Raw genomic sequence first — 27499 nt, forward strand, 5'->3', positions numbered from 1 at the left:
TAGAATATCTTTTCTGAGGTGAGGAGACCACATCTGTACACAGTATTCGAGATGTGGGCGTACCATGGATTCATATAAGGGCAATAAGATACTCTCAGTCTTATTCTCTATCCCCTTTTTAATGATTCCTAACATCCTGTTTGCTTTTATGACTGTCTCTGCACACTGCATGGACATCTTCAGAGAACTATCCATGATGACTCCAAGATCTTTCTCCTGATTCGTTGTAGCTAAATTTGCCCCCATCACATTGTATGTATAGTTGGGGGTAGTTTTTCCAGTGTGCATTACTTTACATTTATGCACATTAAATGTCATTTGCCATTTTGTTGCCCAATCACTTAGTTTTGTGAGTTTTTTCTGAAGTTCTTCACAATCTGCTTTGGTCTTAACTATCTTGACTCCAAAACTTCATTTGTAGCTAGATTCTACCTAGGGGAAGAGAGGGGTTTCCACCCACAAGAGAAAGTCAATTTAAGCTCCTGGAAGCCCCTTCATTTAGTCTTTGGCTAGCACAAAAGATAGCCTCTCCACTCCAAGGAGATGTGTGAAGGAAACTGGAACAAAGTACAGTAACTACAGGGGTGTGAGTGATTGCTGAACCCAGACTAGGAGGAAGTCTAGTCTGTAAAAGAGACTTATTCGAACATCTGAGGGTGAGATTTAACTGTGTTTAGTTTTTACTGTATTAGGCTTAGACTTGCATGTTTTATTTTATTTTGTTTGGTAATTTACTTTGTTGTCTGTTATTACTTGGAACCACTTAAATCCTACCTTTTGTATTTAATAAAATCATTTTACTTATTAATTAACCCAGAGTATGCATTAATACCGAGGGGGTGTTATAGAGGGCAAACAATTTATGAGTATAAGCTTTATACAGGGTAAAACAGATGCATTTGGGGTTTGGACCCCATTGGGATTGGGTATCTGAGTGCTGGAGTCAGGAGCACTTCTTAGGCTGTTTTCAGTTAAGGCCTGCAGCTTGTGGGGGACGCGGTTCAGATCAGAAATCTGTGTTTGCCAACATGAAAGAACGTCTGGCTCAAACAAGGCAAGGTACTGGAGTCCCAAGCTGGCAGGGAAAACAGGCTCAGAGATAGTCCCAGCACATCGGATGGCAGTCCCAAGGGGGTTTCTGTGATCCAACCTGTCACAACTCCATGTGGGTTTGTTCTGTGTCCATCACCAGCTCCAGCATTATCCCTCACTATTCTTGTGTGAAACTGGACCTATAATGAAACAATAAACTCACCAGCACACCAGATCCTTCAGGCCACCCTTTTAAATACACAGAAGTTAATCTTTTCTGTATTATCATTTTTCCCTTATTTCATTATCAGCTGCCAGTGTCAGCTGACAAAGTTCCCTGAAATGTTTAACTTTGAATGCAAAAAAGTAGAGATACCATATAAACAATGTGAGGACTGTTTATGGTGGCAATGTGGCCAAGACAAAAAACATGAGAAGGAGAAGTTTAACAAAATCTCCCTGCTTTGCAAAAAACCTAAAAGTTACCTATAAATTAAAATTGCATTTTAAAAAATGCTTAATAGCTCTTATTCTGTTCATGATCAGTTACAGATATTCAGGTCTATTTTGAAATGCAAATCTTGGATTATAAAAATTAAAGTCTTCACTATATACATAATTCATATGTTTGCACAAATTACACTAGTTTTCCATATTCTTCCTCATCAGTGCCTACCTGACTCTAGTGCTCATGGAAACATTATTAATCTCAGCATCATTAATAATATGGTTCTAGGACAGTGAACCGTGAATAGAAGTAAATCAAGTCACTCATTTAATGACCGAAGAATAACTTAAGTTGAATGGAAGAAAAGTAATGGGGCTTATTGAGGGCAAAAAACATCCCCCTCAGTTGCTAGATACGGAAAGTGAAAAAGGCAATCAGCAGGGACTGTTAAGCTCGTTGATGATTGGGGAAGAGAGAAGAGCACCTTGAGTGGCATCATTTCCTCTCCCCAATGAGCACATGGAAGCCCCTTAACATGGACATCAGCAGCCCACAGATTTTAGCAGGAGAGCATGGATTGCCTGGAATGGAGGGCCAAGTCACTCAAAGGAGCAGCATCTGCTAGCAAATTAGCAGATATACAAACAGATAATTTAATTCTGACTGAAGAGGCAACAATTTTACATTTAGTGCCATGTCTGCTTTTGCTGCAGGATTAACACACCTACACACCCAACCAAAAAAAGTCGGATTTTTTTTTTTTAATTGAGATTTTTTGGACAAAATGCTTTGAGGAAAAAAGCAATCTAAAGATGGTTTTAATTAAGATATATCTTTGAGCTATAATGTATCATAGAATAGGGATTATAAATTCTAATTCCATAGTATGAGACAATATATTCATGTAATGCTTAAGAAAAGTTTTGTAAATGAGTTCCAATAGTTCATGGATTAGGGACCCAATCTTATGGGGTTCCAGGGGCTTCTGTACAGATTTAGGTTAATCTTTCTATCTAGCCAATGGGACTCAGTGCTCAGTCTAGAAAATACCATCAGAGATACTTAGTTTTGCAGTTCTCAAACCGTGGATCAGTGTCTCCGGAGATAGCATTCTTGTTAACAGCAAAAATGTTTTTAAATAAATAATATATAGAGGTGAGAAACTACAGACCTCAGCTCTATTGTCTCTCTGCAATTTTGTGTACACAGAGTCAATCCCTTACCTCTCTCTAAAAGTGCAAAGTTTCAAAAAGTTCAATGAATAGAAGATTGTTGGAGGCGGAATAGATCTGAACAAGGAGAAGAAGTCTGGAGATAAAAGTGAGAAGGGAGGGACAGGCAGTAGAAACAAAAGTGAAACTGTTTGAGCAGCGCATTCCAGAAGTCTTGAGGTCTGAGGGTAGCCTTCATTGATTTGTGATCTACCATACCAGTCTCTCACTAGAAGGGAAAACCTATAATGGCAGCAGGCCGTAAAAGCGACCCAGTCTAGGAATATTTTAATGATGTTCCTCTACCTGTGGGTACGACAAGCATGAGAACAAAATGCAAACAGTGCAACAAAGAAATGCAAGGCCTGGTTACCTGAAACATCATGAGACATGTTCCTTCTCAGGAGGAAGCTGCATTGAACATGAAGGATCTTCAGACTGAAATAAAACAAGTTTACCATACTTCTTTCTTAAGGACTGCCTGTCTTCCTTCTGGACTATTCTTGAATTCTCATGTTTGAGCAAAAAATATAGTTGCTCTATGGCACCATCATTTTATCAGTTCTGATAAAAAATAAATAGCTGAAATAGACAGATCTTTTTACAATTTCACCTTTAAAGTAGTACTGAGTGTCAGTGAATGCAATGAGGAATACTAAATGAGCAATATGGTAATAATTAAATAACTACATTGACTTATTGTGTTTAGGAGAATCCATCCTCAAGATATAGGATTCTGAAGACTATCCACCTTCAAGATCACCATCATTTTCTATAGTTTCAGCATTATCTGCCAATGATAGTGTTTCAGTCACATCATGTATATCACGTAGCTACTGTATATCACCTATAGCAAAAAGAAAAAAAATCTCCATCATCCAGAAACAACCATAGATAAGTTTGTGATAAGAACCAGCAGATTACAAGAGGTAACTGATGAAAAAATTACCCAGTTTGTTTATGCAACAAACTCTCCTTTCCATATGATCGAGAACCCACACTTCATTAATAACTGAACCATGTTAAGACCAGGATACAGTCCATATAACAGAGCAGATGTTGCAGGAAAATTGCTGGATAAAGTGTATGAAAGAGAAATTGAGTAGTGTGCAAAAGGTCTAGAGGGTGAAATTGTTAACCTGGGTCTTGATGGGTGAAGCAATGTCCACAACGATCCTGTTGAACGTGCTTGTGTGACAGAGAAGGGAATCTCACAGAAACAACTGATACATCAGGAAATGCTACTTCTTGTAAGTAAGTATTCTGCTGCATGTGCAGTAAAAGCTATAACTAACGGTGAAAAAAAATTCAAATGTCTAGTATGCAGCTTGGTCAGACAATGCTGCAAATGTATCCAAGATGAGAAGAAATTATTTAGGAGAGAGTGAAGACAGTCCCAAGCTAATAACATACGGTTGCAGTGCTCATTTGATGCACCTTCTAGCCAAAGACTTCAGTGTTCCAGAAATAAAGGCTAATGCTGAAATTGCAAAATACTTCCATAACAACCACTCTGTAGCAGCTGCTCTGAAAGAAGTGGGAGGAACTAAGCTAACTCTCCCACAAGACATGAGATGGAACTCAGAAGTGGACTGTTTTGAGCACTATATCAAGAACAGGCCTAATCTGATGACAGTTTGTGAACAAAACCATGAAAAAATAGATGGCAATTTCACAGTCAAAGTTCTCAACACTGGGGTTAAAAGAAATGTTGAAAACATGAGTATCCTGAAGCTTATTTCTGTAGCCTTGAACAAAATGCAGGGAGATAGCTGTTTTATTGCTGACACTGCTGAAATCTGGAAGGAACTGAGTGAGATTTTAAAGGGAGAAATATGCAATGACAGTTAAATTACAAGCATATATAAAAAAAAAAAAACACACAACAACAAATGGGACAAGCACTATCTCCAACTCAGTTTTTTTCAAATATTCTCAATACTCGGTACCAGAATCAAACCTTAACTGCTGAAGAGGAGTTGCTATGACATGGACATCCAGCAATCATCCCTTCATAATGCCAATTATTATAAACTTCAGAGCTAAAGGTGAATCATTCAAGAAATATATGTTTGCTGATGTTTTAAAGAAAGTCACTCCAGTGAACTGGTGGAAGTCACTTAAGCACTTGGATTCAGAGGCTATTGAAGTGATAATCTCACTTTTAACAGTACTAGTTTCTTCTGCTGGTGTAGAAAGAATATTTTCTTCCTTTGGATTTATTCATTCCAAATCGAGAAATCATTTGGGACCTGAAAAAGCAGGAAAGCTTGTTTTTCTTTTCCAGATTATGAACAAACAGGAAAATGAAGGTGAAGATGACTGAGTTAGCTGCAGATGCCAATATTTTAAGTTTCCCCATGGTGACCTGGCTGACATAGTTGATTTAATTTTTTTTTTTTTAATATTTCATTTAACTATTTTAGTTAAAAATTTGCTTAAACTTGATTTTAGAAAAATGAATGTTTAAACTAAATTCAAAAATTCATATGCTTGTTTTGTTAAAATATTATGTTGCTGTTGAAGAAAAAATCCAGAATACATAACATTGTTGTTTTAGTTAAATAAAACAATTTAAATGTCTGCCTGGTGATGTTCTCCTCCTAATACAGCATGGCAAGAAAATCCTACAAATATTAATGATTAACCTGTTGAACTGGAGATATTTATGAAGTCATTGGGAAGAGAACTATCTGCTTCAATTACTTTTGATAAATGAAAAACAATTATTCATTTTCTGAAATAGCTGTAAACCTAATCTGAAAAGTTTTCAAAATAAATCACTTTAAAAATGTATAGTATGTACCTTTTAAAAATGAAACCTACATCTGTCTCTGGAGTTGTGAAGAATATATATTAAGGTTACCAACAAACAACAAGAATGGTTTTATGTAGAAATCCATGATTAAATCGAGTCTTCCTGACTAGTGATTTAAATCAAATCCACCCTGCCCAGCTGCAGCTAAATGGCCTGCTGCTTGAGTCCACATGCCCTGTTACACTAGGGGCTACCCACAACTCCAGTACTAGCCTATGATGGGGTCAGTACATCTCTCTCTCTCTCTCTCATCCCTCCTCTCCCTTGCAGATGCACAAGTTTCCCTCACATCTCTATGGCCACAGCCCCTGTCCTCTCCAGACAGGCAAACCAGCAACAGCATGTACCCCTCAGGTTAATGCTATGCAATTCCAGAGAGTAACTCACAATGCTTCCTGTTTAACAATACACTTCCTACTAGCATTCCCACAGTAGGGCTCAATCTGATTAAAAGGAAATTCAAACTGGTATTTATTGAATTCCAAAACAATTTTGAAATTAACTTTACCTCAACACCTCTGTGAGGTCAAAAGCACAAGATCAGTCATCAACACAGTTTACAGAAAGACAAGAGTGAAGAGTCTGCACCAAGTGGGTACTTCCATAGACAAAGTGATCAGCAAGCTGAAACAACTGATCTTGCGAGACACAAGTGCTTTCCTCCCCTTACGTAAGATGGAAATACTACAGGTTGTTATACTTTCTATCCTCTGCTAAGTACAAAAAATTTCCTCTTTGCCCTGCTTTACAATGGAAAAATAATTCGAGTTATGTTTTTAGCTTTTCACAATATTGTTTTGCTATGAAAGGGAAACATTGGAGGCAACTCTGTTTCAACAAATCAGTCAGACAGCTACATCAAAACACAGGCTCAGAGGGCACCATTATCAAAATGGCACAGCATAACTTCCTATTTGGATCTAGAACAGACAGGATCATCCTGCAATGGTTTCAGGGTGACACAGTACAGAGACTAAAGTCAACAAATGGCATGTTACACACCTCAAAGGAAGTATACATGCCTTTCAAAGCCAATAAACATTTGGCACAGAGGTTGAAAAAAATCCACACTTCCGCCCCCGCTCCCCCCACCCCGCAAAATAATTCGCTGCTCCAACTTGCTTTTCTCCAGACAAAATTTAGAGATGACTAATCTCAGACGATGGGCTCTTCAATTCTTCCAGCCTTTCATCCAGACATGCTAATTAAAACTCTCTCCACACAAAATTCTTTATTTCAAGTCGTAGTGATCAGCGGAAAGAAAAAAAGTTCATGGCTTGTTTTTATTCTTGAAGATAATGCATCTTCTTATACCTAAAACAGTGCTAAGAACACCACAGAAGAAAGTAGCTTTCCACCTTTTTTGGGGGGGGAGGGGGGGGGAGACACCTTTATTAAATACTGGGAGCAGTGAAGTTGATCAGCATAAATAGGATTTGGGTAAAACTGGGCTTAGTTATAAAGGAGAAACAGCTGTCACCATACATGTTTATTTTACATATTTCAAGCATCAGAAGTCACTACAGATTTCAAACTTGAACGCCAAATAAAAATAAATCAACCTTAAATACTGTGTGTGTTAAAGTTACTTTTAACATTGCTGATATACATTAATGAAAACTGTTTTGCAGATTTTTAAGCAGAATGAGGCAAGGAGTCCAGTAAATATGGGAAAATACACTACTATTTTGCACAATCTCCTACCACAATGAACAGTCTTACAGCAGGTGAGTCCAGCTTCAAAACAACAAGTCATTCAGAAGCTCACAACTCCTCAAACATTTGCTGTCTCCCCCATCAAGCCCAGGACAGTAACAAACAGCTGGTATTATCAGCCATATCATCCCAGGGAGGAATGAAAAAACACAAAACCAGTGGGCTTGGCGTACATTGAATTAAAAAGCACGGAATTTGAACCAGTACAGCATCACTCACTTCATAAAAGCCCAGAGGTTTGATTTTTCCTCACATTTGGGCCTCTGTGTTTTTGGCAAGTGGGCGGATGGGGAAAGGGATCAGACAACAGCTGCAGCGTATGGCATAATCCCCCTCCAAATCCATGCTGTTTCCCCTCCTAAAATAACCAGGCAAACACTCTGTGTATTATTTTAAATTGACCCCTTGCTCTTCACACAAATCCCTGCAAGGGAGGGTGGAATAGGCCAGACATGGAAGGAAATCAGCAAGAGCATAACTTGGAGCTCTGTGGAGAGAGGGCATGTTTATACTGCAACTAAAGCCCATGGCTGGCCCATGCCAACTGACTCAGGCTAAGGAGCTGTTTGATTGTGATGCAGACAGAGTTCAGGTTGGAGTCTGGGCTCTGGGACACTGTGAGGTGGGAGGGACACAAAGCCCAAACATCTACACTCCAAGTAAACAGTCCCTTTAGCCCGAGGTCCAGAAACCCAAGTCAGCTGCAGGGGTTTACCTGCCTACCTACTGTAGACATACCCCTAGTGACCTGGGGAACAATTCAGAAGCAGTGGGTCTGTGTCCAGACTTCCCTGGCCTCTACAGATACCTCACAGCTGATTTTAGGAAAACTGTGGATTAGAAGAGCCTTGTCTCAGGCTTACTTGGAAGGGGAGAGGGAAACCAGAGCAGAAAGGGGCTGCATTCACTTGGAAAGATGACTTACAGGCAGCTCTGCAAAGTGTAAATTGCTAGTTTCCCAACCCTCTTACAAGGGCATGTATAATCTGATCCTGCATTTCTATTTTGAATTGGAATACAAAAACAGAGGCAGATTACAAGCAACTGCAGACAGCATACAGGCCCTACCCAAATAAACATGCTTTACCCAAACTATTATCACCAAGGTAAACAAACCCATACTAATGTTCAAAGAGATATAAATTAGCTGTATAATATGCATAAAATCATGTATAGACTTCAGACTGCTCACCTGCTGCTCTCCCACTCTTGGTCATCCTTATCTTTCTCCTCTTTGGCATCTGGGGTGTGCGGGTGTTTCTGCACAATCCTCATCCCACCAGCTTTCACTGGAATGAAAATAAGAAAAACAAGTCACATCAATATAACCAAAGGAGAGAAAACTAGTAAAAATAAGGATCCATTTCCAAAAAACAAATTTAAGAATCCGGTTGTACAACTCAGTGAGAGCCTCAGAATATTTGCAGGTGGAGGTTCTGAGCACTAGTTGGTTGTTTCTCACTGCCAGGCATGTTTCTCACTGCCAGGCCTTATATAGCCTTCCAAGTTGGTCACTCAATGTACCTCGTATTATTTCCATGTCTCCTTAGAATGTTAGACTCTTACTTCACTATTTGTCTCCATTAACTTGTGGCAACAAGAGGCAGCCAGGGAAGCCTGGGATTATCCAACTGAGTAACATAAAAGCAATGTCCTTTGCAAAACAGCACACGAGTTTATTTTCATATAACAGTACTGATCCAGATAGCAGCAGCAGCACAAAACTGCACTTTTGCCATTCCAAATAAAACGTATACACAAAAAAATCAACAAAAGAAAGACAGAAAGACAGACGTTTTTCTAGAATAAAAACATCAAAAAAAAAAGTTTAAAGGCACTGTCCATTCACCTTTGGGGCAAACTTTTGTGTTTCTAAAATACAAGACATACTAACTCTTACAAAATTTATCATGAGAGATGATATTTCTAAGTACAATTAAACCTCACCTATGATCTTGCAATAGAACTCTTATATGTCAATACATGTGCGAGAGTAAGCAACACTAATTGTAGCATGCACACACCCTGGGGATGGGCAGGGGGAGTTTAAAAAAAAAAACACAAAAAAAAACCAGAAAAGTCTTATAATTTGGGGGGGGGGGGGGGGGGGCGCGAATCATCATTTTTGATCTCCTGAAGCTGGCAAGTGCTGATTACAAACCTCAAACCACCAGAGGTTCTCTCATGATTTACTTTTAGTCCACAGAAACAAAGGCCTTGTCTACACTGGCAAGTTTCTGCGCATAAAGCAGCTTTCTGTAGTGTAACTCCTGAGGTGTACACACTGTAAACCCATTTAGTGTGCAAAAACCAGCACACTTGCAGTGCTGTAAACAACAACAAAAAACCCACAACCACAAAACAAACCACCCACCCCCCCAGTGAGAGGCGTACAGATTCTGTGCGGGGGTACAGGGTTGCGTGCCAATGAGACTTCCTGGTCGATACAGTACTGTGATTGGCCTCCGGGAGGTGTCCCACAATGCTGTTTTTGCCTCGCTGGTCATCGTTTGAACTCTACTGCTCTGTCCTCAGGTGACCAACCGCATCCCCGCCCTGTAACTCCTTTGGAATTTTGAAAGTCCCCTTCCGTTTGCTCAGTGACACTGCAGCGATCTCAGCACATCTGTCCAGGTAACCATGCCTGCTCCAAGCACCAGGCAATTACGCTTGGAGCAATGGTGAGCTACTTGACCTCATCATTATTTGGGGAAAGGAGGCTGTCCAATCCCAGCTGCGTCCAGCAGTAGGAATTATAATACTTATGGACAGATTTCACAATGCATAGATGGAAGGGACCATGACCAGACAATTGCAGTGAAAAGTCAAAGTAAGGAGCTGTGGAACGCCTACACAAGCAGCGGGAGGCAAATCGCCACTCCGGGTGCTGGGGCCCACAAGCCCCGCTTCTCAAAGACTGGACACGATACTCGGCACCGACCACCTCCACTGCAAAGGCCACTGTGGCATACTTGATGGCCGCGTGCCATCAAGAGTGGACCCGACGCTAGGAAGGAGGAAATCTCTGGATGCAGATGTGAGGGGACCCAGAAGTAGCCGCACATTCAGAGGTTAGAGATGCATATAGCCAGGAACTCTTTCCAACCCAGAGGAGGCTAGCCAGTCACAGATGCCGGATCTTGGCAAGCACAACAGGAGAGGAAGCCCCTGGTAAGTGGATTGATTTGGAATCCACGAACGAGTTTTGGGCGCAGAGAGATTGCAGAAAGTAGGCTGTGTCTGTATGATACATGTACCACACATGCCTACGTGTGAGTTGGTGGAACAGACTGTTGATGACGCTCTTGCTTCATGGGAATCTGCTCCAGACTCCCAGGAATTTTCATGAAACACGGGCAAGCTGCTGCAGTCTCCCTCCGCCAGAGCTGCTTACTGTTAATGGGCAAGATCAATCTTTCCTGCGCCATCTGCCATCACCGGGGCCAGGGGGACAGGAAGGGAGAATCATTGCTGCACATATGCAGATGCAATAAGTGCAGGGGCACAAGCTGCAATCAATACAGCCTGTGAAAATGTGGACAACAAGAATGATTATCAGTACATACTACTGCTGCTCTCCCACAGCCAGGTGGAACCAGTGTACAGGCAGGTCAGGAAGCATTGATTTACCCTGAGGCTAACTCACCATATTTTGGGGTCCTGTAGCTATTGTGCCTTGCCTGGGGTCGCCAGTTAGTGCATCCTGTGAAGGCGTGCTGACTGTGTTTTTAAGCAACCTGACTCAGTGTTCTCTTGGTTGTAAACACATCTTTTGCCCCCCCGCCCAACACACACCCCAACACGTTAGCATCAACATCCTGGCTCCACTCTCTACCCGCAGCATTCCACTCCTCCCCTCTTACAGTCCAGCAGTGTGGACTCCCACTACCCACTGCACTCAACACCCATCCCTCTTCAGTTTTGCCCTGCTGATGTACAGTACCCGCTGCACTGAACTCCAAAGGAGAAGGTTGGACATACACAAATCTGCAGCCATTCCAGGACCCCTCCTCCTCTGGAGACCTTCCCTTCCCCCATCTCTCTCCTTGCTGATATATTTTTGTTGTTCGATTCTCTCCTCTGGTTGAGGTCTTTTAATAAAGCAATCTTTATTCTATTAAGTGAAAGCAAGAAAAGCACTGCAAACCAACATGAAATTATGTTAAACCCTCTTATTGCATCATGTGCATGTTACCTCTTAGCATTACAAGCACTGTAATCCCAAGCATAGCTGCAAATATTAGTGGCTTTCAGCTTCAAATTGCTGTCTCAAGGCATCCCTGATCCTTATGGCCTCACGCTGTGCCCCTCTAATAGCCCTAGTCTCTAGCTGTTCAAACTCAACCTTCAGGCGCGGAGCCTCTGCAGTCCAGCCCTGAGCGAAGCTTTCACCCTTCCCTTCACAAATATTATGGAGCATACAGCACACGGCTATAAGCATAGGAATATTGTCACTGGCCAGGTTCAGCTTCCCATACAGTCAGCGCCAGCAGGTTTTTAAACACCCAAAAGCAGTCATTCTGCCCTTGCTCAGACTGGTGTTGAACTGCTCCTTGCTGCTGTCAAGGTGCTCTGTGTCATAAGCCACAGCATTAAGGGGTAGGCGGGTTCTCCCAAGATCACAAATCGGCATCGCAACTTTGCCAACGGTGATCTTCTGGTCCTAGAAGAAAGTCCCTACTGCAGTTTCCTGAACATGCCAGTGTTCCGAAAGATGCCTGCGTCATGCACCTTTCCGGACCAGCCTCCGTTAATATCTGTGAAACGTCCACAGTGATCCACAAGCACCTGGAGAACCCTTGAGAAATACCCCTTCTGATTAATGTACATGGTGGCTATGTGGCCTGATGTTAGAATTGGAATATGCGTGTCATCTATCGCTCCTCCATAGTTAGGGAAGCCCATTTGCAAAGCCATCCACGCATGCTGCCCAGAGTCAGTGTCTTTCAGAGCAGAATGCAATTAATGGCCCTGCACACTACCGTCAACACAACTCCAATGGTAGACTTTCCCATGCCGAACCGGTTAGCAACTGATCAGGAGCAGTCTGGAGTAACCAGCTTCCACAGTGCAATTGCCACATGCTTCTCCAATGGCAGGGCAGCTCTCATTCTCGTGTCCTTGTGTCGCAGGGCTGGGGTGGGCTCATCACATAGTCCCATGATGTGGCTTTCCTCATCCAGAAGTTCTGCAAACACTGCTTGTCATCCCAGACATGCATGACAATGTGATCCCACCTCTCAGTGCTTGTTTCCTGAGCCCAAAAGCAGCATTCCACTGTGGTCAGCACCTCTGTGAAAACCACAAGCAATCTCGTGTCGTAGCTATGGGTGGCGAGATCAATGTCGTACTCCTCTTGCCTTTGTACTTTAAGTAGTAACTCCCCTGCCACTCATGACATGTTAGTCAGAGCAAACAGTATACTGGAAGGGGGAGGGATAGCTCAGTGGTTTGAGCATTAGCCTGCCAAACCCAGAGTTGTGAGTTCAAGTCTTGAGGGGGCCATTTTTAGGGATGTGGAGCAAAAATCTGTCAGGGATGGTACTTGGTCCTGCTGTGAAGGCAGGGGACTGAACTCAATGACCTTTCAAGGTCCCTTCCATCTCTATGAGATTGGATTTTTAATATGGAGATACCTTTCCTGCAGACCAAAGAGGCAGAGCACATAGTACTCAAACCACTGAAAGATAGCGCCAAATGTGGACAGAATCACAGGGCACTGGGACAGGACCCAGGATGCCCTGTGACCTCCTTTGCCTTCAAACAACTCTTAGCGGCAGAAGAGGAAGAGATGCTTTTTGTGGAATAGCTCCCCAGAGTGCACTGCTCCAAATACCACAAGTGCAAACATGCTATTGTGCAGGCAGCTGACAGTGTAAACACACAAGGGTTTCCCTTCAGCATTCTCTGAGCAACCCTGTAACTCTGCCAGCGTAGACCAGCCCAAAACAGTGTTTGAAAGTGAAACTCAATTTGTTCACCTTAAGGACCGCAAGGCAGAAACTAGGCTCTGGTTCTGTAATCAGGACACCTCAAGTGATCCCAATTTGGGGCCTAAAAGAACAAAGTAGTAGAAACGATTTATTTTTTTAAAAAAAAATTCAGTTTTAACATTTGTGGTGATATTAGTAACTGGTAAAAAATCTACTTGGTTGCAATAAGGTACAAGAATTTTAAGGTGGCAACCATGTCCCTTTAGGAAATAGGTTCCAAATTATATTACAATCAATAGTTCCATTAGAAAGCCATTAAAGGGACAGAACACAGAACTCTATGCAAGCACAAAGATTCACAAAATTTTTCATTTGTGTTTCAATTGTTACTATGAAAGAAAGTTTATTGGATGTTTCAGAGATGCCACAATCTGAATAAACATAATGACTGAACAATCACATCACCCTGAGAGACTGTTAACATTCTGAAGACAAGTACAGAAACCCTCACTTAAAGTTACCTTGGTTAACATTGTTACATTGCTGATCAATTAGGGAGCATGCTTCTTTAAAGTTGTGCAATGCTCTCTTCTAACATTGTTTGGCAGCCACCTGCTTTGTCCACTGCTTGCAGGAAGAGCAGCCCGCAGCAGCTAGCTGGTGGGGGCTTGGAACCAGGGTAGACTGGCAGCCCCCGCCCCCATCAGCTAGCAATTGCAGCTGTCCCTCCTCCCACTGCCACGTGCTGTTCCTGCTCTCTGCCTTGGAGCTGCTCCCCCAGACTCCTGCTTGCTGGGGGGGGCAGAGAGGAGAGGAAGAGGGGGACTAATGTCAGGGTGCCCCCTCTCCCCTGCACCCCGCTTACCCCATCTTCCATAGAGCAGGGGGGACATATGACAAGGCTCAGGATGAAGGGAGCTTGATCTGGCAGCAGCTGCAGTCTCAGCAAGCTGATCTAATTAACAAGGCAGTGTATTTAAAGGAGAAATGCACATCTCCCTCTCTGAGAAACACACACACACACACACAGTGTGTCTGTCTGCGATGAGGTCTCCCCTCCCTCCATTCCTCTGCCTTGTAGTGAGAGTGTTTACCCTTGAAGGCTCAGCCAATTGCTAGTTCATTTAGCAGTAAGGCATTCCCTGGGAAATATCCCACCTCTGACTCCTCCACCTCAACCAAGCTTCACAAGCAACACCGTGTACCATTATATTATATTATTTGTTTAAAACTGAGAGAAAGAGTGTGTGTGTGTGTGTGTGTGTGTGTGTGTGTGTGTATATAGAGTTTTTTATCTGGTGAAAAAAAAAGATTCCCTGGAACCCAACCCCCTCATTTACACTAATTCTTATGGGGAAATTGGATTCGCTTAACATCATTTTGCTTAAAGTCGCATTTTTCAGGAACACAACTACAACGTTAAGTGAGGAGTTACAGTATGCACTGCCAATATCTATGCTGTACTTATTCTGAGGACAGAGAAACCAAGGAAAAGTTTGCATCATAGCAAGTAATGCTGATCTCTGAATTCTGGAAATAAACCGAAGGGCCTGTGAATGAACAGAGCTTTTCACAAGTTAGAACTGTGAAAATATATATATATATATATATATATATATATATATAAATATATATATATATTCCCATGTTGTCCCTACAGAGCATGTATCAGGGAGGGCAATGCAAAAATGTTAGGATAAATTTTTAAACACACATACAAGGCAACAGCAGTTTGATTGCAGAATTTAATTTGCTTGATTTTTAACTAGATTTTTTTCCTTAAAATATTAAATCAAAACCTTTAAAATATACCCTAATTTAACAAAGAACAATTTAAGAGACAGGTATAAGAAACCTAAAGCAACTATGATTGGCAACACATTTAAAAAAAACTAGCAGTTCATTATTTCTCAAAATTTATATTAAAAATTCTTGGATTATCTTTAAAGCATAAAATGTATAAATTCCTACGATAGTGAACACTGTTTATATCAGATATAAAGAGGATTTTACTAGTGAATGCAAAGAAATGTCATGACAAACTCCTGCTAATCCTTCAAGACGCAAACTATTAAAGAGACCACTTGCATTAGCAAACAAACATACAAAACACCATCCAGTATTAACATCTCCTTTTAACTTATTTTATAAAGACAATTAGCCCCATTAATACCTACCACAATGGGCTTGGAGGTAGGAATCAACAGAGATAGAAAAAAGGTGCAATAAAAACAAAAACTAGGTTACGGTAGATAAGTTGTTTGAGGAACCACAGAACAGGAAGCATGACAGTATATTTTTTATTTGAGATTAAAACAAATATCAAAGCTTACTGCTTTGTACGTTATTTCTTGTCTATAACAACCGTGCACTAGCACAAAAGTAAACATATCTACTAGCAAGAACTGGGACAAACTAAAAGTTTTGTTTTAATCCCCACCTGAAAGAAAATAGTACAAAGATATAAAGTCAGTCCCACAATTCTTACTCACATGAGTATTCTTTACTTAGATGAATAGCTCTATTGATCTTAATTTTTTTTTATTTACCTTAATGCACAAGCCTAAACAAAGTGCAGTAGGTTACTGTACTTTTAGGGAAGGCTCACTTTCCCCACTTATCAGGTTATAAGCATTCACTGTGCTGGATATTTCTACACCATTCTTTACCACCAAGTAGGAAACAAAAGATCAAGGTACTCCTTTTAGCACTAAATTTGGTTGGGTCAGGCTCTTTCTCCACTTTCATTACACAGTCAGGCTATTGGCCACTGTTCTCTGCTGATTTATTACTGGGAGTATTCACACAACAAAAACACCCCACCACTTTAATCTGTGTTCTGACTAGTGTAGTAAATTTTCTTTGGCAGTGTGGAAGGAAGAGAACCAAGTGCCATATTAGTCTACGTACGTCCAAGACTTTAAATTTAAAAACAGTAACTGTTTTGCGCCCCAAAATCTTACATAACTTTCTGATCCAATCGCTAAACTCAGTTTCCTTGTTTCTCCACGTTTTTTTGGAATCTGTCTCAAGCTGCAAAGAGAGGATCAGCAAGGGAGGCCACCTAATTCTAGGTGTGACATAAGCAAGGAAAGTCCAAGTGCCTCTTATGAACCTTTGGGAATAAAAAGCAGAGTTCCATTTGTTCAGTTTCTGGAGTAAGAAGCTGATTTGATTTTGACAGCAACGCCTTGCATTCTCCCCAAGAGGAAGGAAAGATCATGTATTCTTAATACAGGGAAAAGTCTGTTGTAGGCTCTTTGCCAAGCAAGATTGTTCCAGATATACTGTTGGATTGTTTAGGCAATGCTCTAAACTAGAGATGCTTTTTGGAGCTCTGGAACCAGTGCAGATTCTAGTTTTGTTCACCATTACACAGTGGGTGGGCTGGTTTTGTAGCTGTGGGCCATTTGTTGGAAGTCTGACAGAGATCATGCTAACATATTTGATTCTTCTTCTTGATATCTACCAGAAGCTCCCCAGTAATCTCAGCTCCATTACTATTCACAGTTTAGTACATTTTAGATTGTTGATATGCAAAGTCTGGGCTTAATCTTGTATTCATTGGGCACCCACAAGTCTGAATGAAGTCACTGGGTGCCCAGGAACATTAATGTAGGCCATGAAGTCTTAGCATTTGACAGTTTTCCTTGCAAGTAACCCTGAATATTTATGATATGTATTTAAAATTAATTTCACACAAACTATATGGTAATGATTCCAGCTCAAGGTTAAATTGAACTGACATGAGGAAAAGAAATGTATCCTATTAAAAGTTCATTAAATATACTCTTACTTTGTATGTTTTGGGTCAGCATTTATTAAGTTAATATTGAGAGAAAAATGAAAGGTTTGGAAACTTATGAAAATGTTACTAGATACAGGTTTATTGTTTCCTGTCAGTATTCCAGCAGGCAGTTAGAATTAAAAAAAAAAAATGTTTTAGTGCAGAGTTTCAAAAATACACTGTTCACAGACACACCACAACTCTTCATCTACACTGTTGATGTTAAAAGAAATGAGTAACTATGACATCATAATTACATTCTTTACAGTGTGTGTCAAATTCATCAACCAACACAGCTTCAAATATAATATATAGATATACTAAACTTACTGACAGATATCCAGATAGAGACCTCAACTTGAAATCTAAACAGGTTTTTTTAAATGAAAGAGTTCAGAGTAATGTCAGGCACTGTTCCCAATGTCCCCAGCTCCAATTTGTGGTTTTACGATTTTATTAACCCCCCATCTTTTCAAATGCTTCCTCTGGCCCTATTGCTGCGTGAAAGGCCCACAAACAGGGGAAATGGAACAACGATAGGACCTGGTGAGGCCAGGTCCAACAGGTGATACATTTGAATATGCTGAACTTGTGAAGCCTCTCCTAATAATTATTTTCTAAGGTTGAAATCTTGCCTTTGGTTATGAGCACCCAACTCCCACTTCATAGAATTGTGCTCGTGTATAACTATGGGCAGAATCTGGCTCACAGTCAAGTCTTAATTATTTTTAAATTTACATATTTTTTCTGAACTATTAGAGTAAACCCCAGTGGGCCCCTTTACATCATTAAGTGTAGTAAAACAATACGTTCTCTTTAGCACGGTGTAATAAAATAAGACTCCTCTATTGACAACTTGGTAGGGCTAGTTCCTAGCAACGTAATTGAAAAATGTTATCCCATTTATTTATATATAGTCTCTGTCAGGAATCAGAGCCTGTTGCAGCCCCAGTTCCTGGACAAATCTAACCAGTGCGGCTGGCCTGCAGTAGGTGGCCTGATTGGTGGGAACAGTCAGCAGACTGGCTCTTAAGCACTGCTACAGTAGTTCAGTTGCTGCTCCAAGCATTTATCCATGGCGGAGATATCTCCTGGCCCCACCTCTGTCCCATTCCAGGTAACCTGGCTCTGAACCTGGGGTCCTGTTCCTGGCTACCAACTGCTGCTCTAACCACTAGACATGACCACCCATGTCTGGTCTCTGATAGTCTCTCAATAAAACCACAAATTTTTTTAATCATGAAACTAGATAGCTCAGCATTTAGAGAATTAGGTCCTTATATCAGGTACACCACTGACCATCTACTGGATGTCCACTAGCGTCAATGGAATTACTGTGGATATTCTCCAGTGTCAGAAGAGATGGAAATATGGTCCGCAGCCTCTCACCTCGGTCAATGGTTCAAAAACATCCTCTGTTAGAAGTGACTCAAAGTCTATAAGCAGACAACTGTTTAGGGGCTCAGACAGAATCAGTGGTCTGATTCCAAGGCCTAGTAAACAGATGTCCATGCAACAATGGAATTGCTGTAAGTCTCAGAGATGCCAAAATCTGAATAGGCACAATGATTAAACAACCTCTTCACCTCTAGTGTAGGTGCCTCAAAAAACAAACCACAAAAAGTTAAAGCACCCTGTCAGCAAGATCAGGGGAAGCTTGCATTCCTTTTGTCTTTGTTGCAGCTGTTCTAGGGACAGAGAGAGGTTAAAAGACAAAATGTAGTCTCTATGCTGTCACTCACACCTTCCATAGGTATTACAGTAAAAACATTTGATGCCAGCCAATCAACTGAAACATGTATTTTACTTAATTTGTCATTATACCATCTATGTTGCTTGTTTCCAATGGGAGCTGCTGGGTGCTCAAACACTTCTGAAAAACAGGTCCCTTATTTATAAAATAGATTCTGAAAACAAGTTTTGGAAAAACCCATTCTTCACCCCATTTTTTTTTTTTAAATACATACCTTGGACACAAGCATTAGCAAAACCAAAACGTCAAACAGTCTGACCGAAAATTTCTTCTACTGTTCAACCTTACACTCTCTTGGCTTCTTGATGTTTTCATTTTCCTAATTCTCTAGTCAGCATCTTCCATACAATGCATAATTTGAATTTCTGATGTTGTGTTTGTATTTTACAAAAAACCCTACACATGAATTCACTTTTCAGACTCCGTATACATCATAAAGCAGCAAAATAGAACCCAAATTTCCTTAAATTCATCACCATTTACCTTTGATGCATAATGTCTTTATACAATAAAGAAGTATTCAATTTTGTCACTGAGGTCACAGACTCTGTGATTATAACGGACCTTTGTGACTTCTTCTGCCTCAGCCCCATGCAGCAGCTATCAGTCCCCCCTCACCCTGCAGTGCCCCTATGGCCAGGTCACAGACTTCTGTGAATGTCTGTTTATTGTCCATAACCAGTCCATGACTCATGAAAAATACCTGAGACAAAATCTTAAACATTAACAATGGTACTGCAACACTAAAATTATAATTTTATTCCTACTGCCTAGAATGCAGAATTATTAAACCAACCCAGTGAATAAAAGGTAGCCAAGAAACACTGAGCTGAAACTTCAGTACCATCTTCAACACATACACCCCTCTCTCTCTCTGGAAGAAGACATTTTAAAGGTTGCTTCTCACCTAGGATCCAAAGCACCCCTTTGAGAGATTGCTAGGTGAGGAGAGCAGGAAGAATTGCTTATTGTGGGTGACAATAAAAGCCCACTATGTAGAGTGGGGCTCTGCAGCTTTGGATGGGATGCAATGGCGCTCAGATGTAGCCACACTGCATGACTGTATAGGAACCCCAGAGACCTAAGTATAGGGGTTAATACTTCTCCTAAAAAGTATTAATTTCTGCTCCCTGTTTATCCTCAAACAGGCATTACTGTGCCAACACCAATTGAAGAGTCTTGTGATCTGGCAATAAAGCAGCCCCCACCCTCTTTTTTTCTTTATTATTTGTATCATCACAGCCCTTCCCCCCCCCCCCCCCAGTCTCCACTATTAGGGCTAGAAACACTGGGTCTGATTCTCTGCTGCCTTAAAACCTGTACTGTCATGTATCCCTGTGTAAAAATGTGTAAAAGCACTACTAAATCACAGCCGTGCAGTGTTTTACACTCAAGTCACACTGGTGCAAATGGCAAAAGAAGGTAGTGAAGAATTAGGCTCTATGTTTCCAGCTTCTCATTTTGTCCCTTCCCCATGAAGGGAGCACATGATTTAGTCAACACTAGAAGGCTGTTTCTTGGGCCCTCCTCCATCCCCTTTCCATGGGTTTTTCTGCATAAGGGTAAAATATCTCCTTCAACAGGAAAAAAGCAGAGAAAGCACAACATCCATGCTCAGCAACTAACCAGGAAAGTCAAATAGCATGCACCCAGCCAGGCATTACTTGCCCGTACAAAACTTATCTGGGAAAAGAAGAAAGTGAGCCACGCTGGACTCAGAAATACAGTTCCTGTTTCTAGCACAGACTGCTCAGGACAACAAAGAACTGTAATGAGCGCACAAGCTGGAACTGAAGATTTGAATGGGGGGGGCCACGTCTGCTCCGTAATGGCATCGAGCAAGAGGAGTCGAGTAGGACTTTGTTTTGAACAAGTGTTTAAGTCTGATAAGAATAAAAATCTCTCTCTCGCTCCACATCTGTCTACACACACCTACCCCTTGCCATATATCCGCTAGGACACGGGGGCGGGCAGCCCTGAAGCTGCTGCTCAGCACTCGCACAGGGATCTACTTTTCCCAATCGCTGTGCGGACAGTAACCAACCTGTTGCCAGGTTTGTTACCATCGAAAGGAGAGAAGGAGCCCCCAGCTGTCCAGCGCTTGCACAAATACCGCCTCCAGATTCACGGAGAGCTGCGAGCGGTGCCTACGTGGCCACTGGGGTGACAAAGTCCCACCTCGGCAGCAACAACGCAGCAGCCAGACGCGGCGCTTGGTCGCAAGGCAGCGAGGAGCTGCGCGCTCCGCTCGGCCCGAGCCCGGGCTGCTGGCGGGGCGGGGCGGGGCCGGGCCAAAGCAACGTAACGGCCGGGCCTGCGGGAGCAGGAGGATTTGGCCTTGGCGAGGGCAGCAGGCGCTTGGCCCCGCGCAACCCCCCGACCCCCGCCAAGCGCCGCGAGCCGGGCGAGGCTCCCGCGGCCCGGGGGCAGTACCGGCAGGGGGGTGTCCGGCCCGGGTCTCGCCTCGCTCCTGGTCAGGAGAAGACATCGCGCTCGGCGCCCCACGTCCGGCTGCGCAGGGCCGGGGACTGGGTGCCATGGGCCCCGCCCCCAGGCTCCTCCCGCGCTGCCAACGTGGCCAGGCGCTGATGTCAGGACGCCCGGCCCCAGCGGCGCGAGGCGAGGGGCGGGACTCGCTGAGGCACCAACTCGCGCTCGCGCCCGCCCTCCAGGGGACCCTCCTCCGACCCCCCTTGGGGGCTCCGGCGCCGGGGCGGAGCGGGGCCCAGGGCAGTGTAAGGAGGCGGGGTTACACTGAAAAGCAGCTAAAAAAAATCGAAAGCAGAACTATAGCCAGTACATCTTCTCCTGTGCCCGAACTGCTGCCCCCGACTGTTACATGCGATTAACTAATAGGCGGCTCACATAGCAGGAGGGATGGGTTTGAGACAAGGATGTGAGCTACACTGCGTAGAGGGATCAAGTCAGATCTACATTTTTGTAATTGGATGTGTTCCCCCCCCTCCCCACGGCCCCGTGTAATCAGGATTTAAATGCTTACAGCTTATTTGCCAGAGCCCTTCATACCTCCCACCCCACACATCATTCAGGCATCCAAGCTTCAGTCCCACAGGGCACTGTGCCAGGGCTACCACGAGTTTGAAAATATTTACTGAAGCACCACTCAGCCCTGCTCCAGGCCTCCAGCTGAACGTAAGCCCTGAGCATGATGGTGCCTAAGCTCCTCACAGTCTAATGCAACTTCTCTGCTAGGCCTCTACTGTAGACAGACTAGGCCAAGGGTACACTAAACAGTAACGTTGATCCAGCTGCAGCACTCAGGCCTGTGAAGCAATAGAGTTAAGCTAACCTAACCCTCACCCACACACCTTCTGGGCGTGTGGTGTTCTATCTGTCCACTCTAGTAGCACTGAGACCACTTAGAGACTGAATCAGCTACAGCCATAGCTAAGGGCCAGGTGACATTTAGCTCATGGAGTAGAGGCTCATACACTAACCAGTCTTGCCTGCCGCACACTGAGGTCTGTCAGTGTTACACTAGCTCAAAGAATGTGTGTGGCAGTGTAGCCACTGCCTCTTAGGGAGCTGGATTAACTAAAGGGATGGGAGAGATCCCCTCCTGCAGCTGTAGTGAATGGCTACACTGACTTGCTTCAGTTAAATATAGACATAGCCTAAAAGTATATCTACACAACAAGCACTCCTGCAGCATTCCAGCTGTGCTCCTGTATTATAGAGCAAGGATGGGCAAACTTTTTGGCCTAAGGGCCACATCTGGGTATGAAAATTATGTGGCAGGCCATGAATGCTCCCAAAATTGGGATATGGGAGAGGGCGTAAGCTCTGGCTGGGGGTGCAGGCTTTGGGGTGGGGCCAAAGTGAGGAGTTCAGAAGGGGGCTTTGGGCTAGGGCTCTGGCTGGAGGCGCAGGAGGGTGGGCACAAAGGGTTTGGGGGCAGGAGGGCAATCAGGGCTGGGACAGAGGATTGGAGCACTGGAGGGGATCAAGGGTGCATGCTCCAGGTGGCACTTACCTCAAGCAGCTTCCAGAAGCATCAGCATGTCCCCCTCTGGCTCCTACACAAAGGTGTGACCAGGGCCGGCTCCAGGCACCAACTCAGCAAGCAGGTGCTTGGGGTGGCCAAGGGGAAGGGGCGGTACATTGGGATCTTTGGCAGTGGGTCCCTTGGTCCCTCTTGGAGGGAAGGGCCTGCCACCGAAGAAGGTGGCGTGGTGGAGCTGCTGCAGATCGCAGCTTTTATTTATTTTTTTCTGCCGCTTGGGGCAGCAAAACCCTAGAGCCGGCCCTGGCATGGCCAAGCAGCTCTGCACACAGCCCTATCTGTAGGTGCTGCCTCTGCACCTCCCTTTGTCCGTGGTTGCTGGCCAATCGAAGCTGCAGAGGCAGCACTTGAGGCAGGTATAGCACGCAGAGCCCCCTGGCTACTCTTATACACAGGAGCCAGAGATGGGACATGCGGCTGCTGCTAAGGGAGCCGTGGGAAGCCACAGCACATGGAGCAGCGCAAGCCCTGGAACCCACTCCCCAGCAGGAGCTAAAGGGTCAGATTAAAACATCTGAAGGGCTGGATGTGGCCCACAGGCTGTAGTTTGCCCACCCTGCTATAGACAGTACAGTGACAGAAGTAATTTTTCCATTACTGTAGTAAGTCTACCCCTCTTGAGAGGCATTAAACAAGGTTGACTGGAAGAATTCTTTCACTTAGCTGCAATTACAGTGGGGTTAGATTGACCTAATTACATTGCACAGAATGAGACTTTCCACAGGCCTCTGCAATGTAGTTAGGTCAACCTAGATTGCCCTGGGAAAATCACTTAGGCTGGGTGCAACACAAGAAGCCTGTGGCAGAGCAGGGACTGAACTCAGGAACTAAACCTGAGTCAGGGCCTTATCCCAGTACATAAGTCAACTTTCTGTGCACCAGACTTCCTTCCAAAGACAGGAGACAGGCACATTTTGCTCTGAAGCCCTCTCCTGTTTGATGCAAAGACTATGAAGCTGCCAAGGTCTGTCCGCGACTTTCAGATTAGATTGGAATTTTTCACAATTTTGATTTCCCCCCACCCACTTCTTGACATGGGCAAAAAGATCACTGTTAAAATGTTAGCCATATATCAACATTAATTGCTTTGCTAAACAATTGTTCTGACCACTCCATTTACCCCCTTCTGACATGTTACATTTATCAACCAATATCAATTTCACTATACTCAAACTAAATATATTTCCATTGCCTATCAGCAAATTTCTCAAGCAGATTTTTTCTTGATTTACTGAACTTAGCTTGATTCAATCACATGTTAATATACACAATGTGTTTTAACAGTTATAAAGCTTTAAGTAGTTGAATCTCACCATTTACAGTCATTAAATTGTTGTCAGGTCCCCTGCCACCAGTTGTGAACATTTAAAAAAATAGAAATAATGGTTATTTCTAAACATCTAATTTTAAAGGCCAGAAGGGTCCATCACGATCATTAGTCTGACCTCCTACACAATGCAGGTCACAAAACCCACCCACACCTGTAATAGATCCAGAACCTCTTGCTGAGTTATTGAAGTCCACATAATCTTGATTTCATGACAAAAGTAGTGAATCCACCATTTCCTCTAGTTTCAAACCAGCAAGTGACCAGTGAGTCAGATTGTCAGACTTGGGAATATTCTTTCCCAACCCCAAATATGGCAATCATTTAGACCTTGAGCATGTGGGCAAAACCCACCAGCCAGACACCTGGGGCAGAGGAGGAGGAGGGCTTTGGGGTGTAGGAAGGTGGGACCAAGGGGTTCAGAGGGTAGAACTGGGATCAGGGCTGCTCCCAGAAGCAGCAGCAGCATCTCTTCCCCTCTCCGGCTCCTACACAGAGGCTCAGCCAGACAGTTCTGTACACTGCCCTGTCTGCAGGCACCACTCCTGCAAGGGCAGTGTGCGGAGTCCCCATCTGTCCCATGCATAGGAGCCAGAAGGAGGACATGCTGCTGCTTCCGGAAGCTGCACAGACCCATGGCACACACATAATGGGGCAAGTCTCAGACCCCACTCCCCAGCTGGAGCTCAAGGGCCAGATTAAAATGGCTGAAGGGCTGAATGCGTCCCCTGGGTTGTAGTTTGCCCACCCCTGTTCTAGGAAGTGATATACACAATGCTTACCTTGGTTACTCTTCCCTTGAAGATAGAGTGCTGATGTAATTTTTTCAAATATCTGTGTTTTTCAAAAAATAAAATATGCATTGTATTAATTTTAACATTTTGCTCAATATTACTAGTATCAGGACAAAAGTTTACAAAATACTGTTTTCTTTTCACATTTTGACACAGGGAAAGGCCAGCACTTGACCAAAAGGTAAATGTATACTAGTTACAAGTGTAATTAAAAAAAAACAAAACAAAAACACATGTATCAGTAAAGTTATATCACAAATGATTTCATGCATCCAAATGAAACCACATTTAACAACAAACATGGTCACTATTTGTGAAAGAACAAAAGGTTAATAACTATAATAAAGTTGTCTATAACATTTTACCTGGGGAAGAAAATACAAATACACTATACTAAAGTTTAAGCTTTGTTCACTATGCAGATCTAAATTCATACTTATAGGGGTTTTTTTTATTAATTATTATTATTATTTAAAAAAAAGGTGGTGTGGTAACATGGTTAAAACGAGCTACTGAAGACCTGGGGTTCTATTCCTGTGTCTGCCACTTATCTTGTGTATGACCTTAGGCAAGTAGTCACTTTATTTCTCTGGGCCTCTGCTTCCCCTCTCACCATTTGTCTTGTTTATTTAAAGGTCAGGGGTTCTCAAACTTCTTTGCACCACAACTCCCTTCTAACAAAAATTGCTGCATGACCCCAGGAGGGGGGATCAAAGCCTGCACCCGGCCATCCCAGGCAGGGAGGCCAAGGCCAAAGCCAGAGGCCCTCTGCTCTCGGGGAGGGGGAGTGCGCACTAGAAGAAAGGGGGGCAAAGTTGAATCCCCAAGGGCTTCAGCCCCAGGCAGGAGGCCTGTAATCTGGGTGTTGTTGTCCGTCGCTCACTCACACACACACACCTGAAGCCTTTGGCCCCAGGCAACGAGGCTCAGTCTTCGGTCCAACAAGGCTAATGCCAGCTTTTGGCGACCCCATTAAAATGGGGTCATGGCCCATTTTGTGGTCCTGACCCAGTCTGAGAACTGCTAATTTTGATTATAAAAGCTCTTCAAGATTGAAACTGTCTCTTAGAATAGGCAGAACTGATAGCACTGACAGTTCACATGGAAAGAACCTGTTCTCAGTCACTTATAACTTTTCCAAATTAACTGTTTGGGTTGAAGTTTTCCATTCCAGGTTCTGCCTCAAGCTGAATTTTTTTTGAAAGTTTCAGACAAAACAGTTCAGCTGTGTCCAAGAATGGTTTAACAGTTTACCATATTAAAAAGATTGAGAGCTTTTCTTTGAGAAGCTGTAGTCCTCTTCATCCCTCTCCAATGCCTTAATGCAAACACTTAAAATCTGGCAAGGCAGCATTTGTGTCAGGATGTGTCTTTTACCGTCCTCGAGGAACTACCCAAATTTGTTCAATTTAAGGCTTTGAACAATAATAAAAAATATATGCTATGAAGAGACTTGTTGGAGCTTCACAACTTGGGTTGGTTGTTCCTCCCCATTCCCACAGCAAATGGCTTATTTTCCCCCCAAAAGCCGTATCAGTTGACCTAAAATAATTCATGGATTTTCAGATTTGCCAAATAGCTTTAATCAAACAAAAATCAAAACAGTTAGATGAATTCAGAAGAAACGTTTCATTTCAAGCTGACTCCATTTTTTTTTTAATTTTGGGCATTTTGATGAGCAAAGGAAGACTAGATTCATAAAACACAGGGTGGAGAGGAGGGGAGAAGGAGAACCTCCCTTCTCAGATTTAGACCAATGGTTAGTCTATGACCCATTTTATTTCAACCCAACTTGAAATTAATTTTTGGTTTGACCCAAAAACTAATTTTTTTTTTATAACTGCCAGTGAACCAAAAAACCAAACCATTATTCACCCAACTATGTTAGTAACTAAACTTTCTGAAGATTATGATCTGCAATGAACATGCTTCAGCCCAGGGACACAGGTGCCAAAGAGGATAAATGACACTGGAGCCAAAAGCAAGGACACTGTCTCCCCCTGTGCTCTCAATCTTCCCACTGGTTGGACACAGCAGCATGGACTAGAAAGCCTTCTGAATTTAATGCAGAGGGACCAGACCAGGACAGGGATGACAGAAGAAGAGTAGTGGTGAATAAGCTGCAGGGAGGGGAGAGAGATTTTATGAGGAACCAGGATGACAATTAGGACTAGCTGTGCAAAAACTGGGACAAGGAATAGAGGTGTAATGAGATGGGAAGAGGAACAAGTGGAGGGTGACTGATTGTGAGGATGGAGAGAAAGATCAGACAAGGAGTTGGGAAGGGAAGACTAGAACTCCGATGGGAAGCCCAGGAGTGGAGATTGGGACCAGACTATGGCAAGGCCAGGTTGAAGGGGATGGGGCAGAAGGGTGTGTGACCATGAGAGAACACTCCCCTCCAGAACTTAGAGTGGAACCTAAGATTCTAGAACAAGGGGTGACCAAACTGCAGCTCATGAGCTGCATGCTGCATTTTTTTAAAAAAAAAAACTACAGTTAAAGTGCAGCTTGCAGAGCCCCCCACACTCCACTCTCTGCCTACAAGGCTCGGGGTTGGGGCAGGGGGGAGGGAAGAGAAAGGGAAGCTCGGGGGTTTTGCCCTGTTGTGGGGTGGTGGGGCTAAGGGCTTCTGCCAGAGACAACTGGTGCCTGC

The 27499-nt window shown here is 43.2% G+C and overlaps 1 protein-coding gene across 2 annotated transcripts in view; it reads right to left on the minus strand.

The window, feature by feature from the left end:
- DAP (death associated protein) overlaps nt 1–21301 on the minus strand; it is a 96604-nt gene extending 75303 nt beyond the window's left edge. The window contains exons 1-2 of one of the 2 annotated variants that reach the window (XM_032796326.2): nt 21132–21301; nt 8418–8514 (exon numbers count right to left, since the gene is read on the minus strand). In XM_032796326.2, the coding sequence (XP_032652217.1) occupies nt 8418–8514; nt 21132–21237 (203 nt within the window). In that variant the 5' untranslated portion in view covers nt 21238–21301. The remainder of the gene's footprint in view (nt 1–8417; nt 8515–21131) is intronic. The other variant, XM_032796327.2, reaches the window with a different exon arrangement.
- Nucleotides 21302–27499: the final 6198 nt, after the last annotated feature.

Source organism: Chelonoidis abingdonii, chromosome 2 (assembly GCF_003597395.2).
Source record: "Chelonoidis abingdonii isolate Lonesome George chromosome 2, CheloAbing_2.0, whole genome shotgun sequence".
NCBI lineage: Eukaryota > Metazoa > Chordata > Testudines > Testudinidae > Chelonoidis > Chelonoidis abingdonii.